At 38.3% G+C, this 25,538-nt stretch overlaps 1 protein-coding gene across 29 annotated transcripts in view; it reads left to right on the top strand.

Annotated features, from left to right (window-relative positions):
* LOC5574328 (protein lap4) overlaps positions 1-25,538 on the top strand; it is a 302,572-nt gene that overhangs the window by 217,150 nt on the left and 59,884 nt on the right. For all 29 annotated transcript variants that reach the window (XM_021838909.1, XM_021838924.1, XM_021838930.1 and 26 more), the window contains 3 exons: positions 1,729-2,095; positions 2,154-2,461; positions 2,523-2,684. In XM_021838909.1, the coding sequence (XP_021694601.1) occupies positions 1,729-2,095; positions 2,154-2,461; positions 2,523-2,684 (837 nt within the window). The remainder of the gene's footprint in view (positions 1-1,728; positions 2,096-2,153; positions 2,462-2,522; positions 2,685-25,538) is intronic.

Below are 25,538 nucleotides of genomic sequence, written 5' to 3'. Positions count from 1 at the left end.
ATTAATAGCTCGCAAGTGATACTGATAGTTTCAGTACATCAGCTATCAGTTAATATGACTGATATTGAGCAACTCCGTGCTGGTCAACCAGGAGACCAGCAGGAGGCAGGTAAGTAGGTAAGACCAGACATGCGACTGCTTAAACTTTATCCCGAGGTAAATAACGACCGAAATATCAAATTTTGACTTAAAGTTAAACGAATCGGTGAAACGATTTACAGCCTCAAACTTTATGAAATTACCTCAGCTTTGCTGTAAGTACATATGTTTTTGGTTGCATGGACACTTCAGCTAGATGACTAGACAATGAGCTGGTTCTGAGGTCAGTTCCGATGAACCGAGAGATAAACAATATTAGAAGTTATTAAGCAAACATAGGACTGCACGAACTTCATGAAATAACCGCAGTGGTGCAGTAAGGGAAGGACATGTATTGATACTTCGGCAAATAATCAGACATTGACCGGTCTTTGAGGTCACTTTCGGTGAACCAGGAGATAATCATGAATAATAGGTACCAGGAGAGGTTTACCGGAAGTTACCTCAGAATTCGATCATTGTCTGATCATCTGGCCGAAGTATCAATAAATGCAAAAAGCATGATTTTACAGCAACACTGAGGTTATTTCGTGAAGTTTAAGCGGTCGCATGCCTATTCCTACCAATTATTTATGTTGGTTCTTGATTCACTGGAAGTGATCTCAGAATCCGGTCATTGTCTAATCATATGGCCGAAGTGCCCATAAAGGCAAGAAGCATGTTCTTACAACAACTTTGAGGTTATTGTTGAAATTTGAGCAATCTCTTCCCTAGTTTTGAACTTCATCCATGCTTGTCTACTGATTAACCGGATGTCACCCTACAACCCAGTCTTAGCCATATAACAATAATGAGAGTTGATTTCTTGCATTAGGTTTCTGAGATGATTTCAAGATGTTCAAGTAGCTGCATTGTTGCTTCGGTTCAAATTTACATTTGTTCCTTGGCCTCGGCTCCTTTCCGGAAGGTACTGGCAAAACCAAACTGGCTTTCTCCCCCAAATGATACATTCTTGCATTGATTCGTTATTTAAAGTCTAAAAATGGCTAACATATTGGTTTTGTTGCTGAAGCTGTAAAAATTGTTATTAGGGGATAGTTATTTCCGGTTGAAAAGCATGTCCAGACCTGAACTTCCGGTTTGGAAAACCCACTAACAGGAAGTTTAGCTCAGCCCATCTATTATAGTGAAAACCGCCTCTGATTGAGCTTCGATTGACAATAAAAGATTTATCCCGGGGCTTTGAGGGTTAATTATACGGAAATGTAAGCAATACTCAAAATCCAGTTATGTTCACTGACCATTATATTTAACGAATCCACACTAATTGTTTAGTACGGTTATTTCAGAAAGCTTTATGTAAAACAACTTTATGCCAAACGATAGTATGCCATATGGGCTCTCTCTTAATTGAGTGACACCAGTTACTGTAGCAGTATACAATTTTATTGAAATCTTATGTTGAGCCTAAAATTCTGCTAGATTTACTTCTGAAATGTAGTGGTTCTAATTTGTTGTACGCAACTATATAGCAAAAAGCAGTATTATTCATCCTTATTTATTCATTTTTTCCATCCATCTATTTTGAACGTTCTCAATTCAATCTCGTAGCGCACCAAAAGCTTAGCGCAGTTCACAATGCTTCTCTCATTATTATAACGATTTACTTCCCCTCATTCACCACCACAGGAAGTGCAAATCGTCAAACTCGAAGGCGAACGGCTCGGCATGCATATCAAGGGCGGCCTCAACGGCCAACGCGGAAATCCGCTGGACCAGGCCGACGAGGGTGTGTTCATATCGAAGATAAACAGTTCCGGTGCGGCCAAACGAGACGGCCGGTTACGCGTTGGTCAGCGCATCTTGGAAGTAAACGGAGTGTCGCTGCTGGGAGCAACCCATCAGGAGGCGGTCAACTCGTTGCGAGCTTCCGGCAACACGTTGCATTTGGTGGTGTGCAAAGGGTACGAAAAGGGGGATCTGTTGCATCAGGCGATTGGTGGAGCCGGCGGTATGAGCACCGGAATAAGCAATAACGGACATAGTACTAGGATAGGTAAGGGTTGAGGGTGAAGCTATGTCAGAGAATGACAACGAGTGATCTCTATTTCCAGGATCTCGAGCTTCAGAAACTGGCTCCGAGTTGAGCCAGAGCGTATCGAGCTTAGATAGGGATGATTCAATCATTGCAGCTGAACCGCAGCGTAAAGTTAGTGTAGATAGGGTACCGGAAGAGGAGGACACCGTTCCGGCTGTGGCCCCGACGCCGACGCCAGCAGCGATTCCACAACCCGTGGTGCAACCTCCGCCTCCAACGACAACGGTGGCAACCGTTGCCCCACAAGGCGTGAGTAGGGTAGCAGCTCCAAGCACGGATTCGCAAGCTCTTGTCAGTGCCCGGGAAAAGAGCACGCCGGAAAAGGTAAGCCCCTTGTAGTTTGAAACGAAAATTTGAGTCGCTTCAACGTTTTCTACTTCGACAGGTCCTGGACATTGTCCGGGCGGCGGAATCCCTCGCACTGGGTGGCAATCTCGTGGAGAACGGTCCACCCAAGTCCCCGACGGAGCCCCCCACGGTCGAACCCCTCCAGAAGACGACCACCATCGTGATGTCGAAGCACACCCTGGACACACAAGCCCCACAGGTGAGTGATCGTAGTTTCAGTTGCAATACTGCCGCCACATCTGCTGCCTAAATACCTACAAACATCCGCTTTGGGGACCCTAACCCTCTCGCGGGCTGTGCAATGCCATGTGGAACCAAATTAGCCCACCCACCCCCTTCTCACCACATTTAAAACACTCCCACACATACACTCGGCTCCCGTCCAGGATACAATTGTGTTTGTGTTATCGTATTGTTTCATTCACATGCAATCTTGGTTTGTGTGCGTCACAAAAAACGGAACTCCTTTGTCGAACTTCGGGATTTCATATCAATCAGAATAACATCATTTTCGGAAGCTTTATAAGATGTCCAAATTCTTACATACAATTTCTCAAATCAATTAAGTTTATTCTTCAATTTGATGACTTGATTTCTGAAGTTTTTTAGCTCTACATAAGTTGCGTAAGTGTCTCTGTTTGAGATGCTCCGTCCGCCCGTTTTTTGGCCCTTCATACAAGGGTTTAAATTGCTATTGTAGCTTCCCACGATTGCTGATGTGCACTTTTTGTCGAAGCTTTCTGATGTTTTGTAAAATTGCAATTACACGTTATCTAATATATATGCGGAGCATAGATTATTCTCATTGTAGATTAAAATCCACGCTTTTTTCTAGAAGGTTTGCGTGTTTGAATTCGAGAAGGAGTTCCATCTGCATATATTCTTCTGTTTCATCGTCAATTTTGTTGACTGCTGTGTACCCACCGATTCAGCTTAGGTTGCGCTTTGCTTTGGGCCATTGTTTACTCACTCGACATTATTGTTTGTGTTCCTCGAACTTCCCAAATTAATCGCCATGAATTTTCCCCTGATTTGTGCTTGAGTTGTCACCTCGAATGGATTTCGAATTGAGTTTGATTTTTGAGTAATCCACCCTAACAAAACTAACAGTAACCCGAACATCGTCCCCATCGGTTCCCACCAATTGACATAAGCTCAAACGAACGACGACCGATGAACAGTCGTTTTCATCTGTTCTCTTTTCTCTTTCTCTCCGTTCTTTTCCGGCGCTCTTTTCTCTTTTCCTCTCTCTTTTTGAATGTCTCGCTTCCTCCCAAACTCACACAACACACACACACACACCAAAACAGACATCGGCCCGAAATCTTCCATAACAGTAACCATAGGACAAACCGAAGACTGAGATATTATTGTAGTTAATCGACTTAATAGAGAATAGACGATCGACGGGACAAACCAAAACAAGAAAGAAAAAACTAAAACGGGTGTAGAAAGTCGCTTCTTGCGCGAATCTCAGATCGCGACCGAAAGCGGTGATGTAGGAACATAATTAGCTATACCGAAACAAGAGCAAACAAGAAACAAAAAAAGATGGTAGTGTTCGTCAATAGGCGCATAGAAGCGCGTAACGGCAACCGAATCTCTATTTTCCGGTGTATTTTTCCGATCCGAACCCATCAACTTTGAAAGCGAAGATGTTTTCGGTTACCAGTATGAAACATGTTTGCAACAACAATGCTGCCAAAATCACAGAACAAAACAAAACCCAAAGTGTGTTGGTGAACGCTGACATTCAGTGAAGTCACTATTCACTATTGTGTCATCTTATAGCTAGGCAAATTGAAATGTCTATAAATTTAGATAGATTTGCGTTTCGGGAAGTGGTTATGCAACACTTTATTCATGTTTTTCCTTTTTTTTGTTTATTTCATTCATTTTTAACTTTTTTTATGTATTGACTGATCCTATTTTATTATTTACTGCTATTGTTTGTATTTTTTCCAATTCTTATTTTTGTTTTTTGTTACTTAATTTCGTCGAAAGAAATTCTCTATAGATTTTTTAATCTCTGGAAGAATTTTGGTAATTCTGAGAAGAAATTTAATTTAATTCTAAAAACGATTCTGTTGGAATCCTGACCAGGATTCTGACGGAATCCTGACCAGGAATCTGCTTGAATCCTGACCAGGATTCTGCTGGAATCGTGACCAAAATTCTGCTGGAATCGTTACCAGGATTCTGCTGGAATCGTGACTAAGATTCTGCTGGAATCCTGACCAAGATTCTGCTGAAATCCTGACCAAGATTCTGCTGGAATCCTGACCAGGATTGTGCTGGAATCCTGACAAGAATTCTGACGGAATCCTGACAAGGATTCTGACGGAGTCCTGATAAGGATTCTGATGCAATCCCGAGAAAGATTCTGATGGAATCCTGACCAGAATTCTGCTGGAATCGTGGCAAGGATTCTGCTGGAATCGTGACCAGGATTCTGCTGGAATCCTGACCAGGATTCTGCTGGAATCCTGACCAGGATTCTGCTGGAATCCTGACCAGGATTCTGCTGGAATCCTGACCAGGATTCTGCTGGAATCCTGACCAGGATTCTGCTGGAATCCTGACCAGGATTCTGCTGGAATCCTGACCAGGATTCTGCTTGAATCCTGACCAGGATTCTGCTTGAATCCTGACCAGGATTCTGCTTGAATCCTGATCAGGATTCTGCTGGAATCGTGACCAAAATTCTGCTGGAATCGTGACCAAGATTCTGCTGGAATCCTGACCAGGATTGTGCTGGAATTCTGACAAGAATTCTGACGGAATCCTGACAAGGATTCTGACGGAATCCTGACAAGGATTCTGACGGAATCCTGACAAGGATTCTGACGGAATCCTGACAAGGATTCTGACGGAGTCCTGACAAGGATTCTGATGCAATCCCGAGAAAGATTCTGATGAAATCCTGACCAGAATTCTGCTGGAATCGTGGCAAGGATTCTGCTGGAATCCTGACCAGGATTCTGCTGGAATCCTGACCAGGATTCTGCTGGAATCCTGACCAGGATTCTGCTGGAATCCTGACCAGGATTCTGCTGGAATCCTGACCAGGATTCTGCTGGAATCCTGACCAGGATTCCTGACCAGGATTCTGCTGGAATCCTGACCAGGATTCTGCTGGAATCCTGACCAGGATTCTGCTGGAATCCTGACCAGGATTCTGCTGGAATCCTGACCAGGATTCTGCTGGAATCCTGACCAGGATTCTGCTGGAATCCTGACCAGGATTCTGCTTGAATCCTGACCAGGATTCTGCTTGAATCCTGATCAGGATTCTGCTGGAATCGTGACCAGGATTCTGCTGGAATCGTGACCAAGATTCTGCTGGAATCCTGACCAGGATTCTGCTGGAATCCTGACAAGGATTCTGACGGAGTCCTGACAAGGATTCTGATGGAATCCCGAGAAAGATTCTGATGAAATCCTGACCAGAATTCTGCTGGAATCCTGACCAGGATTCTGCTGGAATCCTGACAAGAATTTTGACGGAATCCTGACAAGAATTCTGACGGAATCCTGACAAGGATTCTGACGGAATCCTGACAAGGATTCTGACGGAATCCTGACAAGGATTCTGACGGAATCCTGACAAGGATTCTGACGGAATCCTGACAAGGATTCTGACGGAGTCCTGACAAGGATTCTGATGGAATCCCGAGAAAGATTCTGATGAAATCCTGACCAGAATTCTGACGGAGTCCTGACAAGGATTCTGATGGAATCCCGAGAAAGATTCTGATGAAATCCTGACCAGAATTCTGCTGGAATCTTGGCAAGGATTCTGCTGGAATCGTGACCAGGATTCTGTTGGAATCCTGACCAGGATTCTGCTGGAATCCTGACCAGGATTCTGCTGGAATCCTGACCAGGATTCTGCTGGAATCCTGACCAGGATTCTGCTGGAATCCTGACCAGGATTCTGCTGGAATCCTGACCAGGATTCTGCTGGAATCCTGACCAGGATTCTGCTGGAATCCTGACCAGGATTCTGCTGGAATCCTGACCAGGATTCTGCTTGAATCCTGACCAGGATTCTGCTTGAATCCTGATCAGGATTCTGCTGGAATCGTGACCAGGATTCTGCTGGAATCGTGACCAAGATTCTGCTGGAATCCTGACCAGGATTCTGCTGGAATCCTGACAAGGATTCTGACGGAGTCCTGACAAGGATTCTGATGGAATCCCGAGAAAGATTCTGATGAAATCCTGACCAGAATTCTGACGGAGTCCTGACAAGGATTCTGATGGAATCCCGAGAAAGATTCTGATGAAATCCTGACCAGAATTCTGCTGGAATCTTGGCAAGGATTCTGCTGGAATCGTGACCAGGATTCTGTTGGAATCGTGACCAGGATTCTGCTGGAATCCTGACCAGGATTCTGCTGGAATCCTGACCAGGATTCTGCTGGAATCCTGACCAGGATTCTGCTGGAATCCTGACCAGGATTCTGCTGGAATCCTGACCAGGATTCTGCTGGAATCCTGACCAGGATTCTGCTGGAATCCTGACCAGGATTCTGCTGGAATCCTGACCAGGATTCTGCTGGAATCCTGACCAGGATTCTGCTGGAATCCTGACCAAGATTCTGCTGGAATCCTGACCAGGATTGTGCTGGAATCCTGACAAGAATTCTGACGGAATCCTGACAAGGATTCTGACGGAATCCTGACAAGGATTCTGACGGAATCCTGACAAGGATTCTGACGGAATCCTGACAAGGATTCTGACGGAATCCTGACAAGGATTCTGACGGAATCCTGACAAGGATTCTGACGGAATCCTGACAAGGATTCTGACGGAATCCTGACAAGGATTCTGACGGAGTCCTGACAAGGATTCTGATGGAATCCCGAGAAAGATTCTGATGAAATCCTGACCAGAATTCTGCTGGAATCTTGGCAAGGATTCTGCTGGAATCGTGACCAGGATTCTGTTGGAATCCTGACCAGGATTCTGCTGGAATCCTGACCAGGATTCTGCTGGAATCCTGACCAGGATTCTGCTGGAATCCTGACCAGGATTCTGCTGGAATCCTGACCAGGATTCTGCTGGAATCCTGACCAGGATTCTGCTTGAATCCTGACCAGGATTCTGCTTGAATCCTGATCAGGATTCTGCTGGAATCGTGACCAAAATTCTGCTGGAATCGTGACCAGGATTCTGCTGGAATCCTGACCAAGATTCTGCTGGAATCCTGACCAGGATTGTGCTGGAATCCTGACAAGAATTCTGACGGAATCCTGACAAGGATTCTGACGGAATCCTGACAAGGATTCTGACGGAATCCTGACAAGGATTCTGACGGAATCCTGACAAGGATTCTGACGGAATCCTGACAAGGATTCTGACGGAATCCTGACAAGGATTCTGACGGAATCCTGACAAGGATTCTGACGGAATCCTGACAAGGATTCTGACGGAATCCTGACAAGGATTCTGACGGAATCCTGACAAGGATTCTGACGGAATCCTGACAAGGATTCTGACGGAGTCCTGACAAGGATTCTGATGGAATCCCGAGAAAGATTCTGATGAAATCCTGACCAGAATTCTGCTGGAATCCTGACCAGGATTCTGCTGGAATCCTGACAAGAATTCTGACGGAATCCTGACAAGGATTCTGACGGAATCCTGACAAGGATTCTGACGGAATCCTGACAAGGATTCTGACGGAATCCTGACAAGGATTCTGACGGAGTCCTGACAAGGATTTTGATGGAATCCCGAGAAAGATTCTGATGAAATCCTGACCAGAATTCTGCTGGAATCGTGGCAAGGATTCTGCTGGAATCCTGACCAGGATTCTGCTGGAATCCTGACCAGGATTCTGCTGGAATCCTGACCAGGATTCTGCTGGAATCCTGACCAGGATTCTGCTGGAATCCTGACCAGGATTCTGCTGGAATCCTGACCAGGATTCTGCTGGAATCCTGACCAGGATTCTGCTGGAATCCTGACCAGGATTCTGCTGGAATCCTGACCAGGATTCTGCTGGAATCCTGACCAGGATTCTGTTGGAATCCTGACCAGGATTCTGCTTGAATCCTGACCAGGATTCTGCTTGAATCCTGATCAGGATTCTGCTGGAATCGTGACCAAAATTCTGCTGGAATCGTGTCCAAGATTCTGCTGGAATCCTGACCAGGATTGTGCTGGAATCCTGACAAGAATTCTGAAGGAATCCTGAAAAGGATTCTGACGGAGTCCTGACAAGGATTCTGATGGAATCCCGAGAAAGATTCTGATGAAATCCTGACCAGAATTCTGCTGGAATCGTGGCAAGGATTCTGCTGGAATCGTGACCAGGATTCTGCTGGAATCCTGACCAGGATTCTGCTGGAATCCTGACCAGGATTCTGCTGGAATCCTGACCAGGATTCTGCTGGAATCCTGACCAGGATTCTGCTTGAATCCTGACCAGGATTCTGCTTGAATCCTGATCAGGATTCTGCTGGAATCGTGACCAAAATTCTGCTGGAATCGTGACCAGGATTCTGCTGGAATCCTGACCAAGATTCTGCTGGAATCCTGACCAGGATTGTGCTGGAATCCTGACAAGAATTCTGACGGAATCCTGACAAGGATTCTGACGGAATCCTGACTAGGATTCTGACGGAGTCCTGACAAGGATTCTGACGGAGTCCTGACAAGGATTCTGATGGAATCCCGAGAAAGATTCTGATGAAATCCTGACCAGGATTCTGCTGGAATCCTAACGAGGATTCTGACGGAATCCTGACCAGGATTCTGACGGAATCCTGACAAGAATCCTGACTAGGATTCTGACGGAATCCTGAAAAGGATTCGAATCCTGACAAGAATTCTGATGGAATCCTGACAAGGAATACAATGCAATTCTGACAAGGATTCTGATAAAACTGATTTTTACCTTAATCCTGATAAAGATTCTGGTTGAATCCTGAAAAACTAATTCGACCGAATCGTGTGAAAAGGATTCTAATTGAATCCACGAAAGGATTTTTCAAAAACTCTGACGGAATTCTTAAAACATTTTTTATTTCTTTTTATCGGATTTTTTTTTATTATGTTTTATAGTTTTTCCTTCAAATTTCAAAAGTCAATTCACTATTGTTCCTCGTTAGGCACGAAATTTAATGCGTAAATAGTATCAAAAGATATTGCTGCTAGTTTCCTTTTCTCTCAGAAAGTTGTGCAAATCGATGCAAAAGAAAAGAGAATAAAACACATACAAATACACTGAAAAAAATCCCGCCCTCAAAACGATAATAAACGGTGAAGGAATCAAACCATAGACAAGACAAGACAATGGTGAGATTTTTTATAGATTACGAAGCTCATTCAAGTTACATATATAAAAAGGAACGAAGGCAAATTGCGTAGCGTTATAGTGTAACACTATTATAAATCTGTTTGAAATGTTATAAACCAAACACAAAACTTGTTGGACCAAACTGATTTTTTGTACGTTCATAAGATCTACAAAAAGAGAATGCAAACACAAAACGAACCATTTAGCAGTCATCCCAACCTCAAATGACTCCATTGCTCCAGAGCTCGTCGCAGCCGAGTTGTTTTTTATTTTGTTGAAAATCGTTGTACACTGGGCAAAATGATCATCGTGAAATGACGCCAGTGTGTTGATAAGTTTATCGCCCATTAAATAGGATCGATTTGTTACTGCAATTATGCGTCAATGTAGGCAAAGGCCGCGCAGATCAACTGTTTGCTTCCGTAAAGCTATGTGACTAGGAAATAATGGAAGCAGATGTCCAAGACTAATATACTCTCTATTGAACGGTTGCCAATCTACTACCACTGCTGTTGTATACTCTGACTGTGTAATAGAAATTCACTCCCATTATTCAACCAACTCTACATAATCCCAACCAAAACGGTGTTGTTGATCAAACATCTCTCTCTCTGTATCACTCGACGTCTTGGATCGAAAACGATCACAGTAGGCGTCGTTTCCTCCGCATCACAGAACATACGCCCACTCATACACTCAACGTAAATGTTAACTATAACTCATACTATCAGTCTCAAACATTTTTTGGACGATGATTTATTGTGAGAGGATATTTTTTCTACACATTCAAAGACAAAAGGTAGCCACAAAATCTTTTCTATGGACTTATGAAAAACCACACACTGTCTGAAAAAAAAAAATGGCCAACAAGATGGCAAACTAGGTATTCAACCAAAAAAGGTGTACATGTCAAACTCTCATAAAACCGGTATCAATCACGCTCGAAGCAATTATTCTCGTACATGTTCCATTAGCTACTATTATAAGAGGAGAAGTGAATGATCGATTGTTAGGAAAAAATAGGATAAAAAATGGAAAGAATACGGAACTCTAGGATTGTTTCTCGTTCAACTCGAACATTAGTTAAATGAACCGCATTTCAAATTTTGCGTGTAGACTTTGTCACGTGTAGTTCGGAAAATCAAGTTACCGCTGACGAAGGGGTGTTCCATCCGTTGATGGAACACGATCGATCACCGATCGCGAGACCACACACACACAAAGCACAATATTTGCACCTGAAGATGTGTAGTTTATATATTTTCTCTGCTCAATTGAGATTATTATACAAAGAAAAGAGTTTAGACCACACAACAGACAAATGTTACATTCATCGACAGAAACGATAGTTTGCAGATTTAGGTAAATTCACAATTTTTCATCGATTCTGGTTCATTGATATTTAAGTACCTCGCGGTACACAATTAGTATATTGCAAGCAAACCGTTGTGAGCGAGATTGATCCTATTAACAAAAGAACGAAACTAAGTGAGTTTATATGAGGAAAAACACTAATTGTTGATTTAAATATAAAAACACGGAAAAATATCGTCGCTTGTTTGTTTTTGCTTCACCAATCCAATCATATCTCAGTCTGAAGAAACTATTGAACCACAATTATTCGTAGGTACACGACCACCTTAAACTCCCCACACGCCCAAGAATCGAGACAAACTCTCCACAACTTTTGTAGATCAGATAGCGACGAATCGTGACCGAACAGAACAGTTTCCGAATTGGTAATTATGAAAGAGAAGTTTTGTTCCATTCCTAAATCGCATCAAAATTCTTCGATCTAGTTTGCTCTTGACTGTTGATTCTCTATCTATTTTTTTCTCTCTCGCTGATGATCTCTCGTTTTGCTGTTTTTGTTGGTAGAGTTACGATTTTTTACAGACGTTTCTGGAGGGCATGAATGCTTTTTGAAGTGTATTTATGTTTTTTAATTTGTCACTTTTTTTATTTGTATTATAGTGTAACCGAGTGAAGAATTTCAAAGACACATGTTATGTCATTATCATTTTGTACTAAGCGCAAGACGTGAGAATTTCATATTTCGATTGTAAAACGGCCATTTTGGAATTCTCGCGGAACATTACTAAAGGACCTATCTAACATTGAGAGGCTCTCTTTGCTTACTTTCTCTTTCATTAATAACTGTGTCACATTAACCTCTTCTGTTGCGTTTTTTGTATCAAACGCTAGTCAAGGAAATTGACTTTCGATCTATAGTGAAAAATTTCCCAAAATCTTTAGTATTCCACTGTTATAATCGAAAGAGAACGAGAGAGAAGAGAATCTCTCATTTGTACATAGGTCCTTTAGTAATGTTTCGCGAGAATTGTGTTAAGTGGGACGTCGTTGATTACTTTATGTGGGTAGCTGATGACTTCCGTCATTTGCTGCAAATTGAGTTTTTCTGACGAAGGGTCTAATTTTTACTTATTCTCACTCGAGATTCTCATTTCACTCTTGCCGAACTCACTTTTACTTGACTCACTTTATCGTTTTATTTTGGACCTATTCTGTTTACTACTTTACTGACTCATAATTCTGGACAAACATTTGAAAAACATCGACATTGGTAAACAATCGCTTTGTAAGACGCTATTGAACCCAATTTCCATCGATCACGCTCACTAATACCACTATCAAGAAAAGAGGTAACACTAATCTTCATGATAGTGGTGTTAGTTTTCGTTGGCGTGCTAAAAAGGGCTCAACATTTCTGAAAAAGGCGCAAGACCTTTTGGACCCTTCTCTAATGTTTGTCCAGAGTTGGTTAATTTTTGAGTCATGCTCTACTCTCTTCTACGTTCTTCTATAATCGGATTCACAACTATCACAAACAATTGAGTCACCACGCTGTTTGCCATGTGACAGTTGAGTTGTCAATGGTCAGTCAACGCTCTGACCAAGAAACTGCAATTTGTTACAATATATAAATTAAGGATAATTTAATGAGCAAACAAATCACAGAACACATAATTACAACCTTAAAACCTTATAATTACCTCTTGAAAGCGAACGTCAATCTTCAAGCCCAAAATCGTGTACCTTTTTTCTGTTGCGTATTAAAATTTGCTTCTATCAGTATGGTGTCTTTGGATGAACAATTTCAAATAATATGGCACATTTAGTTCTGAATCACGCCACAGGTGGCACTGCAAATTTCAACTTTTCAAGAGGAAAGCACTAATTTCCGACCTACAAGAATTATGTACTAATTTTCGGACTTGCATACAAAGTAGGCCAAAAACGTTTTAATTGGCCGAAAACCAGTGCTAGGTCTAAAATTGGTGCTTTGGGCTCCGTAGCCGTGTGGTTAGTGTCACCGAGGCATTTAGCCACATCGTGCTAAGGAGTGTGGGTTCGATTCCCGTCACAGGCCGAAAAACTTTTCGAGAGGAATGTTCTCCGACTGTGCCACTGGGCGTTGCATGCTAGTCCGTTGTCTAGTGTGGTGCTTCCTTCAAAGGGCAAATAGCCCACTGGAAGCATTAACGTGTAGTGTCTTTTCAAAATATGGCCTCTACGGCAAAGTTGTAAATCAATTAAATTGAAGCAAATTTGTTGATTTTACCAACTCTCCATCTGGTCCCAACTGAAATACCAAGATACTTTAAGTATAAAAGCATATCAAAATATAGAATAATTCGAATATTTTCAAAATTTGAGGTTTTTAATGGTAACGAATGATGTAAATAGTCAAAATACACAACCTTATGGAAGTGAATAGGGTTGTAAAACGCACACAGAAAAAACCATTGCAATTTTTTAGTTAAAAAAGTCTGTTTTTCATCATTACTTTGTTATTAGGGTGGCAAACAGATGCAGACATAACCTCCTTGGGTTCACACTACATTATATTCAGTTGCATATTCTAACAATCTCACTTGTATCCATGAATATTTAAACGAGGAAGCTTGAATATGATAAATTTTAAGTTAAAAAATGACATTGTTTTTCTAGGCGCTTAGAACTCCATAATGTTCAAAAATAAAATGATGTTTTTCAATTATGCACATCATTTCATGCAGTGTTATGCAACCAAAATCAAAAATTTAATAAATAAATAAACAATGGTTTCACCAGAGTTATTTCTGTGTTCAAGTGTTCTTACTCACTTTTGTAATTTATATTTATATGTGTAAACCGCAACCCTGCTATTGTCTTTATTATATTCAGTGATGGCTGGAAAGACGATCTCTCAATCAAAACATATCGATTCGTGGATTCTGATTTTTTTGGAGAATGTTTTAAAACGTGGAATAGCTCTTCATAAATTAGAGCATACATTCATAAATCATTCAACGCAATTATGACATTTGGTAAATTGCAACAAAGCTGTAGGAACGCATTGCTTTTTAATATTTTGAGGAGTGAGATTAATCAATTGAGTATGACCAAATTACAATTTTTCTTCATATTATGCAAATCGTTAAAATGTATTATTTTTTATAGAGAAATGGTATAAAGATCAGATGCGTGCATATTAGCGGTAAAAACATTGGCCGTCGATATTCAAGCTTCCTCTTTTGGACAATGCGCAATGCGTACAATTCGTAGTTGCTACTCCATGATCAACCCTCTAATATCCAAATTTTTATTTTTGATCTAGATATCATTTTTAGTTATCTAAAATCATTCTAAACACGTTTTGGGCATTTTTTTATTTTGAGTCGTAAATACATATATGAGTTTTGGTTTTTGATTTTTATAATTTTTGAACATCCCTATCCTTTTTCATTTTTTTGTGATGCCTCTTCTAGTTACTGATAGTTACTTTTAAAAATATTAAATTTTGAATTTTTTACTGTTTGTTTTTTAATTTTCCGTGTACAGTGATACCTCCATGAGTCGATGTTCTATGACTCGATATCGACTCATGGAACCATACTTAAAACAAAATTTCATGGTTGCTATGATGGTCCCTAGAAGCAGCTTTCCAAAGGATTGCTGTTCCATGACTCGATATTTCCATGAGTCGATGGTCCCTTCAATATCGACTCATGGAGGTTTCACTGTAATTAATTTGTTGGTTATAAACCAATTTTTCAAACAATTTTCAAATATATAAAAAAGTTTCCAAGGTCATAAAAAAACTTTTTTTATACGCGTGTTATGAGTAAACCTTGACTCATATAGCCAAACATAAAATCATATTGATTTCCGAGCTGTGAAAAAATACACAAAATTCCAAAGTATACCTCTAAAGGCGGGGTTGGGTATTAGAGGGTTAACCAGAATAGTCGAAATTGCACAAGAAATCAACAGAAGAAGCTTGGGAGTAGCTTATTATCTTCAGTATATAATTTCGAGAATCCCAAAATTAAGTCACTAACGGCGCCAGCCACGTCCTAACGGTCATCGGGGAAGGGAAGGACATCCATTGTTACTAAAGACCAAGTATACCTACCTCTTTATCTTTATAGTTGTCACGGGAAGAAGTTTTTGTTAGTGGGAAGGAGTCAGAAGCTACACAATCTGGATTCGTCTATCGTGTGGCAGGTACGATAATACTGTATGCCCAGGGAAGTCAAAGAAATTTCCATTACGAAAAGATCCTGGACCGACCGGGAATCGAACCCAGACACCTTCAGCATGGCTTTGCTTTGTAGCCGCGGACTGTAACCACTCGGCTAAGGAAGGCCCCCCAATTTTTTCGTGTTTTGAACGCCTTGGGACAAAAGGGGCTTATGCTGTTATCATTTCTTAAAAGTTCAGAAAATGTTACGTTTACTGTCAAATTTTCAGCGATGTATGTTTTTTAGTTTTTGAGATATATATTTTTTTTTTGAAAATAAAAAATCAGTCATTTTATCGGCACACACTGCAGGTGTGAAATCTGTGAGATTGTTCTAGAAAATTCGAAAAAAATACCAAGTTGTTTTGTCACATTGATAATTATAACCGCATAACAGTCACATTGAGATTATTAATAAGCCTCGTATTGTGATAGCTATCAAATTTCTATTAGAATTATTTTCTGACAATTCACCAATTCTGCGATATGAGTTGTACAAAATATCAGCCTCAAATAAGCATTTTTGAGTAATTTTTAGAAATTTAAGTTTCCTCCCATACTGCCATGCAATGCACACTTATTATTCCATTTACTCAATGCCTACTTTTGTCGAATGTTACAAATATGCAGTTATTGACAGTGCAGTGTGTGCCGATAAAAAATGACTGATTTTTCATTTTCAAAATAAAAAAAATATCTCAAAAACTAAAAAACATACATCGCTGAAAATTTGACAGTGAACGCAAAATTTTCTGAACTTTCAATAAAAAATGAGAACAGCAATCGCCCCTTTTGTCCCAGTGCCTCCAAAACATGAAAAAAAAATGGGAAATTGTGATATTTTTTCCATGAAAAAAAAACGATTTTTGTGAAATTTTATATTTTTCTTGGAAAGTCAAAATTTTTAGTTTTCATTTTGTCCAAGAAAATTGAAAATCGGTCTAGTGGTTCAAAAGTTATAATTTTTTAAATACAGGTATGTTCCGTTTTTATCACGTTCCGATTTTGTCACGCTCCGATTTTGTCACGTTCCGATTTCGTCAACAAATTATTCCGTTTTTATCAACACAAAAAATTTTTATTTTTTTAAAATGCTTGGAACATAAACTTAAAACTTATTTGAAGCTATTTAAATGTTTTTCAATAGCCTCAGAGTTGAATTTCCGACATTATGTTGGTGCTGATCACCTACGAAACATGGTAGGTGTCAAGTCATATACGATTCAATAAGGTTTGATTCCTTCCTATCCGTTAATCAATTAGAGTTTTCAAATTTAGCATGGGCTGATGGACAAGATTGATGCATCTTTCAACATTCGAGAGTTGCTCTGACCACGTCCTAGCAACCAGGCTTGACAGAACTCCTCTGCGATGCAAAAATGTGGCGATTTTGATGTTTTATTGAGGAATAAAAATTGCACTCAACTTTCAACACAGATCCTCAAACGATGCGAATGAGAGTGCAAAAAAGTACGAGGTTTTTTCTGGTACTCTTTTTCTCTTGTTGCTAAGGTCACATTTACCCACACTTTGAAAGAACTCTTGAGTGTCCCGCCCGAACAAAACAGCACTCGCGGAGTTGTTATGGCACTTTTGTTATTAAATTTTGCTCTGTTCTGCATCTTCCTCGCTGAGTTTTCGATGCCTCTCTGATTAATATTTTTCAGTCTCACGCAAAGAGGTAACGGCAGCACGCTGCTCTAGAGTATGTTACTGAACTCTGATGATGTACAGGAGTATAATCAAGCCTAGGATCGTCTGGAGTTCATGTTGCAGAGACCTCTCCTTATTCTTATATAACATGACATCATCCCAAGTAACACAATTTGTCATAAATAAGGTCAAAATGCACCTTTAATATATCGCCGCTGTTTTGGTTCGAATGTACAACACTAAATTCCATACATCTTTATAACCGAAAAAGCGCAGAAATTGAATGTTTTACAACATCGTTCATACTTTAATTAGATGCTCTACAAAACCTATTTCATACTTCTCATAGCATTCTGATTTGTTACATCTAAGTTATATCACCCATCATTATGCCCAATAAGTTATAATCAAGTTATCAAGACGTAATTTTTCGTGTTTGAATACAAGTGCAAATTGTGTATTGCTTGAAATTGTTTGACAGCTCAGAAAAGTAAAAACAAAATTGATTAATCATTGACTTCAAGTAGTTCAACTAACGGAATGTAAAACGAATATCTTGCTGCAGGAAATTTAGCTACGATTTTTTTTTATCAGTTTATGAGTTCCAAAATATAATGCAACGATTGTGCATGTATGGTGTACTGTTTTGTAGGTGCCGCGTAAGATTTTCGGTGAAACTGAGTGTTGTACTCCGTGTTTATTGATGCGCTATTTATTAGATGCGCAATTGTAACTTGCGTTCCATGATTTTTCAGATTGTGTGAAATTTTACTCTGAAGGAACAAGCGAGAAACATGGTGGATTCAATCAAATGCGAACATGGCAGGTAAAAAATCTTTGTAATAGTTATTGGTTTAGGTACCTACGATAATTCATTTTGTTGGTATGTTTTGATTCAAGAGATCAAAAAATTCAAAACAAATCAAACTTGTTAACTGGATTGCACACATTCCTGACCTGCCGTGCTGAAAATCGTAATTCAGCTACATGTTAATCGCTTGAAATAAAACTTCAATATTTATTAATTTTTATGACCGGTGCTGTATCATGGCATTGCTTTGGAAGCGATAAAAAAAACACGGGTATTGGAAGCAATTTTGCGTTTGAATGAAGTTTTAAATGCGTATTAAGTGCGTGTTTAAAACAACAAATATAAATGCTGTCAATATCGTCAATGAGATGAAATGCTCGTTGACATTGAAAAAGTCACATCTGATGAATTTTCATTTGCCATCAATTTTCGTGTATGTTTTAAATCATTTTGCTCTCAGCTTGCATTAATTACCATTTTGCTTAATTGTTCGCTGCAGATTTTATTTCACTACATCGATTACGCTGAATCCATATTCGAAGAGAAATTGAGATTTCAAAGAGACAAATGCTAAATATGTTTTTCAATTGACAGAAGAAAACATAATTATAACATCTGTATCAAAACAATCAAACAGATATGTTCGGAATATGTATTCAAAAGCAACTTTATTACTTAATTTACATCGACTGAAGTTTAGTTATTGGGAGTGCTTTAATTAAGTAATACATGCATTTATCAATCAGGAGTATAGCACAAATGCGGTATCTGTGTTTGCCGAATAGGTATGTTTTTCTAAAACATCACCAGAACTGTCTTAAAACAGAAGATATATTGAATATTATCTTTAACACCTAAATATAACATCATTTTCAGATAGCTGACCGAGAAGATGTTTTCTGTGTTACTTGGTATATAATTTTCTATGTGAATGTGATAGGCATATATCAATGAGAATGATCAGTTCTTTGTTATAAATAATGTACCTGAGAATGAACTCAACAATATTTAAGCAATGGCAAGGAACATTATCGAGTTCATTTTATTTTTGATAAGACTGTCGATCCCGTCACATTTTGTACATTATCTTCCATCTCTCAAAATCGATAACATTACACAGAATATAGCAATAGCCATTGATTAGGTCCTGTTTCAAGGGTAGGGGAAGAGGTCCAGCAAAACTTAACAATTTATTGAAATATTTGGAATCTTCATACAATAAGTTTGCATCAGGGAAGATAGAAAAGGGCTGATGACTAACAGTTTGAGAAACTGCTGATACTGTATCGTTCCACGTCACGCACGTTCCCATCCCAAATTTGTTGGGATCTTGATTTTTGAGCGGACACGCACCTCTTCGTGGAGACCAAAAGTTTAATAAAGAGCTTGTACCAACTACCTTACGCTTATTCATAAACCATAACAAAAGAGATTCTGTCCAAAAAGTTCTATTTTGGTTATGCTTGTTCTGGAGTTTGTATACTTTTGTGTTCTTGATAAACCTATTCAACATCGTTTTACTAAACAAAATAGTAGGGTTTTAATTTAGGTTAGTGCTAGCCAATTCGTGATTCAACGCAGAGCTAAACGGTAAAAGTGAAGAAAAATCACCCAATCATTCTACAGAATAGATTTTGACAATTAAAAGCACAGAAAACTGTAAATATTCATTTAAGCTTGCAAAACTATCGTAACATATCCCCAAATTCAATCACCAATCGGATGTCAAATGTGTGCAAAATGTACCTTAGCAAAATAAAAAAAAAATAACTCTCAGTTGATAACTGCGGAAGTGTTTATAAGAACAATAAGCTGAGAAAAAGACTCTTCCTCAGTTGGGATGTAATGTCTGTATGGCATTATATCCCAACTGAGGAAAAGCCTTTTTTCAGATTACTGTTCATATAAAAAGCAAAAGGATGAGCATGGACAGAAGAAAAAGAAATTGTTTCGTGTCAAATCTTTCTTGAAAAAAAGACAATTATCAGCTTGACCCACTTCCTTGTAGTTATTTTTACAAATATGACGCATCTCATTATGTAAAGCACATTTATTTGATTCTCGGTTTAATATTCTATTTTAAATACAATGAATATCTAACCAACAAAACTTAAACTATTAAAAAATTATCGCATTAAATAATCATATTGATTGATTGGAGTCTGTAATCAACTTTATTTGCGATATTATACGAATGAACAATCTTAATACCAATCACAGCTCCAAAACATTAAAACTGTGCATTTATATGATGAAATTGTGTACTATCCTGCCAAAACTGCAATTTTATTTTAAAATTTTAAAATATTTTGTCTAAGAAAATTATTCCGTTTTTGTCACGGTTCCGTTTTTATCAACTGAAAATTGTCGATCGTGTTGATAAAAACGGAACATACCTGTAATAAAAATAATGCAAAGTCGCGATGTTTCTGATCACCCTATTTTGGAAATGGTCACCTTAAATAAAGAATCCAAAAACACGTGTATCTTTATTTCGAATAAGTAATAAAATAGGGATGAGGAATCAAAAATCGCCAAAAAAAAATAACGGAAGCTCCTTTTTCATATCTGAATACGTCATACAAAAGCTTTTCTAATCTCTTTTACGTAAAAAAATAATCTTAGAATGACAAAATCATTGAATCTTTCAAAAAAGCATTTTCTCCATTACTGGAACATGCTCCAGTAATAGTGGTATATGCTAACGTCTGTTCCTATAATAGTGGTTTATATTGATTTCCCATTGAAACCCACTATTATAGGAACGTCCCACTACTGGTGCAAAGGAGCAAAAAAGTTAAGGTTTTTAATTGTTTTCTACTATTTCCTTACTAATTTCCAAACAAATTTTATACACATCCATATCAATTCAACAAGGGCCATGTTAGAAAAATACGCATAAAAATAAAAATTGCCTATAACACGCTTGAAACCGCACTACCACTAGCATTGGTACACACACTACCACTGGATCAGCCACCCTAGCAATTTTTTACGGAATTCGGTGTCCTACTTGATCGGTTCTTTATGGAATGGCTGAACGATTATAATTTTGTTAACATTACCCGATAACGCTTGGTAATCATAACTGCAAAATCGCCCAAATTTATGCTAAAACAATACTTCATTCAAACGTTGGCTATGCTATCGTAGTGTTGTAATCTCAACTAATTATAGCCCTCAATGCTGTTGTAGTGTTTCTTCTGCTATGAAACATTTCAAAAGTTCCAGAACATTCTACGAATTAGAGAGAAGAATGTAACCGTAAAATGGGGTGGAGTTGATCATTTTTTAGCGATTCGATTCAATAAGATATGGTGGAGTGCATGTATTATCATATATCAAAGTTGTCTGTCTGCCAGTAACGCTCTGAAATGTTCCGCCAAAATACGATGCAAATTCAAGAGCACTTTAACAGCAATTTTACAGATCATTCTGGAATTTTCAGGTATCACATTCGTAGAATTTTCTCGAAATTGAATCGGGTTGGGGTGGTAGCGGTATTCGCCAGTTTCAACTCAGGTTCAAAAAATATTTCAACATACGTAAAAGCAAGATTAACATGAATAAGATGAATGTGCGCCAAATATTCATTTTTATTTTTGAAATTAACAGTTAAATCTCCATGGGTCGATGTTCCATGACTCACTATCGACTCATGGAAGCATACTCAAAACAAGATTGCATGTTTACTGTTATGGTCCAGTAGCAGTTTTCCAAAACATTTCTGTTCCATGATTCAGTATTTCCAGATTTTACTCTCTAATTCATAGAATGCTCTGGAAATTTTGAAATGTTCCATAACAGAAGAAACAACACTGCAACAGCATTGAAGGCTGTAATTGTTTCAGATTAGAGCATTACAACTGCATTAAGGCAACGTGCTCAATGGAGTGTGGCCAGAGCATACATTTAGGCGATTTTGCGGCCAATAGTATCATGCGCTTTGAAAGTCTTCTTCTTCTTTCTGGCGTTACGTCCCCACTGGGACAGAGCCTGCTTCTCAGCTTAGTGTTCTTACGAGCACTTCCACAGTTATTAACTGAGAGCTTACTATGCCAATGACCATTTTTGCATGTGTATATCGTGTGGCAGGTACGAATATACTCTATGCCCTGGGAAGTCGAGAAAACTTCCAACCCGAAAAGATCCTCGACCGGTGGGATTCGAACCCACGACCCTCAGCTTGGTCTTGCTGAATAGCTGCGCGTTTACCGCTATGGCTATGTGGGCCCCATGCTTTGAAAGTCTATACATATTTATACGCTCATGAAATTTCTTTGGAACGTGGCTAACCAAGTTGGGTAATCTAGTCGTACACATATTTTTCAAACCTGTACTGGTTTAGATGATGTAAATCAAATTTTGACAAAATACTATAATACTATCAAAAACAGTTTTTGAAACTCAAAAAGTGAATCTTTTGATTCCTGAGTGAAGTTGATCAAGTACCGCGATAGGTCTCCACGAATAAAGATATATGCTACTCACTAAACTTGAGGTCTCTGAATCTGAATCAAGTTTAAAAAACCTAACGACTTGTTGATAAATCGGAAAATTTCAGAATTTATATTTGCTAATTACACAACAAACGACAATAAACTCCTAAAGGTAGGCCATTTTTATTTAAAGTAGCAACAATTTCAAGAGAAGAACATTTCTCTTCCGGGACATGAGGTTTCATACTCAATTCAAATTCAGAACTGGGTTAAAGAAACAAATCTGGAATACCGTCAAAAGGGGTGACTTGCAACAAATTTTAATTTACTACTAAATTTCACTATCAAACCCAAATTTAAAAAGATTTTTTTAAATCGGTGCTTCAATACGTGTGACTCACAATTCAAGTAACGGCCACAATTAAAGCTGTTATTACAAATATGTTTATACGATAAACATAATTCTTTTAAATGTCTTGAAAACGTATACTTGATGGAGGTTCAAAATCGTGACCTGAAAACACGAGATGGTATAATTTACAAAAGTAATACTCAACATCGTGTTTCTATAACTAATAAGTGATAATAAGACAAATTTTATTTTACAAAATTGTAGCAATAACTTTTTAATACAAATCATTTTCATATAAATGTACCTATGCGGGGTGACTTGCAACACTTTATTTCTAAGCAATTTAGAATTTTTAAAAAATTAAAAACTTTTGTGTTAGGTCTACTTTATAATTAAAAGAGTAATAATTCATCAATCAGCTAAAAACACTCGTTAAAAATATTGTTCAGTTTTGATATTGGACCTTGGTGATTTAACGCCTCTTTTTCCCATTCGAAAATAGCTCAATTATTTTCTTACAAAAAGGCATTCAAAATGCTCTTGTGCTGGTTCGAATGCTTTAAATACATGAATAACAATACTTAACAAGTGCGACTTATAAAAAATATCAACATTTTGTTGTCAAAAACTAAATGAGCATTGAGTGTCGCAAGTTGCAAGCACAAGGACATTTAAAAAAAAATCACCTTTTTGATGACTTTTGATATGGCAAAATAATTCGATTCAATTTTCTGTCATCTCATTCTGTGGGCTGGCCGGCCATTCAAAGTTCTACGAGGAATTTAGATTTTTAGATGACATTTAGATCATGGTTTTGGTTGATTGAAGTTGAAAAGTGTTGCAAGTCACTCCGTTTGACGATTTATAAAACAATTTATTAAAAAAGTATATATGATATAGCCTTGACAAAAGTCGATTGTGTGGCGAAGAACTTTTCGACAGTCAATCAAGCATTTCTTTAAAAACTAAATTTTTGATGAATGATGATGAATGAATGATTGCACATATAAGTTTATCTCAGCTAGTTCTACTGATCTTAAACTAGGGAATCATTACAACTCAGTAGTATAAAATAGATTAAGACACTAAAACTGTTTTGAAATTGACTACCTTATCCTGGAAATTTGATGGCATATTTTTACTTGAATTTTAATACTTCTATAATCTGTTTAATAGTTCTAGATTAGGGTGCAGAGCTACTTGGGCACTTCCATGATTCACTTTGGCGTGGGGGGTTTTTCTCTTCCGAATTGTCCGAAACTTTGCCAAAGGAAGCATTTTAATACGACGCATATTTTGTCCAGATATGGGCTCAGTAGCTTTTAAAGAAACCTCACTGCCGAAGTGAATCAAAAGTACCAAGAATACGATCCGAATCCCTATATGGTCGTCATTCTAAATGGCAGTAAACTGTTATTGTGCTCCAAAATTATGTTCTAATGCTCAAACATTTCAAAGCGTTACTGACAGACAGACAATCTTTCAAAAATTAATAATGGCTATGTTCAGATGCAAAAGTACAGCATGGACAAACAAATTTTTCTGTTTATAACTGTGAAAGTGCTTTCAGATTAATAAGCTGAAAAACAGATTCCGTCCCAGTGGAGTTGTAATGTCAAAAGTAAAAGATAATGGTTATGATTTTATTAACATGACCCGACATCCACACATCACACAAAATCACAAAATCACTTAAATTTATGCTCTAACCATACTTGATTGAGCTCGTAGCCTTTATGCTTTTGTGTTGTTCTAATCTGAAATAATTACAACATGAAATACTGTTGTACTGTTTCTTCTAATGCAAAACATTTTAAAAGTCCCAGAACATCATACGAAGTAGGATTAAATAGAAGAATATTATTGAAAATTCTCGAATATTCTGCTGAATAACTGTTGCAGTGTTCTATCATTTATTTTCGTCTTTCAAAATCACAGTTGTAATGACTCATGAACATATCGATTCATGAAACAGAAGTGCTATGGAAATCTGTTTCAGGAGACCATCATAGTAATCATAACATTTTGGATATTGTATGTTTCCATGACATGAGTCGACACCGAGTCATGGAGAATCACTGTAAATTAAAAAAAAAAAAAACTTGGATATTTGGCGCACATTAATCTCATTCATGTTTATCTTGCTTTTGCAAACATTGAATCCGTTTTTGAACCTAGGTTGAAACTGGTACCCGATTCAACCCCGACCAAACTGCAATTTTCTTGAAGTTAGATTGTTTTGGTTTCGAAAAGCGATCAAGTCCCTCAAAACGATACAATGATGAAAAATTCGGGAATATGCTACAAATTTAGAAGAATAATGTTCCAGAAAACTCTAGAATATTGTGGCTAATAGCTGTTGTAGTGCTCTACAATTTGTAATCATTGATCTAACATTTAAATTTTGTCATAGTGCTCTGAAACTCCTTTTGTAGTGCTCATTGAAAAATTTCAAAGCGTTACTGACAGTCAGCTCTGGAATTTTATATTGAGTATCCGTCCCATCATGGAAGACATATACACGATGTTGGAATTTAAATCGTATTTTAGTGTCCAAAACAAATATTGTAATATTTTACATTGTGAAGTCTTAAAATTATCCTTATCTGGAGTATAGTGAAGTACAACAGTAAATACTGAAATCTTATATATTTGTATCATAAATTTGAAGCATTTTCTTTATCCTTTTGATCAGTGATGCAAGAATGGCCAGTTTCCTTTGGTAGGTTCACAAATTTGACTGAATTCAATTTCTCGCTTTGAGTTCGATATGCGATAGCCAGAACAAAATTATGTCACTTATTATGTGATGTTGAAGTGTTGATTGCATCAAAGGGACTGTTTATTAAATACGTGGTCATATGGTGGAATTTCACAGCAGCTCCGCAGTTTGCAGGCTAAAGCACCCATCTAGTGAATAAGTAGTCGTGGGTTCGACCCCCATCGAAGCACGTGGATCCT

The sequence above is a fragment of the Aedes aegypti genome, chromosome 1 (assembly GCF_002204515.2).
Source record: "Aedes aegypti strain LVP_AGWG chromosome 1, AaegL5.0 Primary Assembly, whole genome shotgun sequence".
Lineage (NCBI taxonomy): Eukaryota > Metazoa > Arthropoda > Insecta > Diptera > Culicidae > Aedes > Aedes aegypti.
The sequence above is the reverse complement of the archived record's forward strand: the minus strand, read 5'-3'. Positions and strand labels throughout refer to the sequence as shown.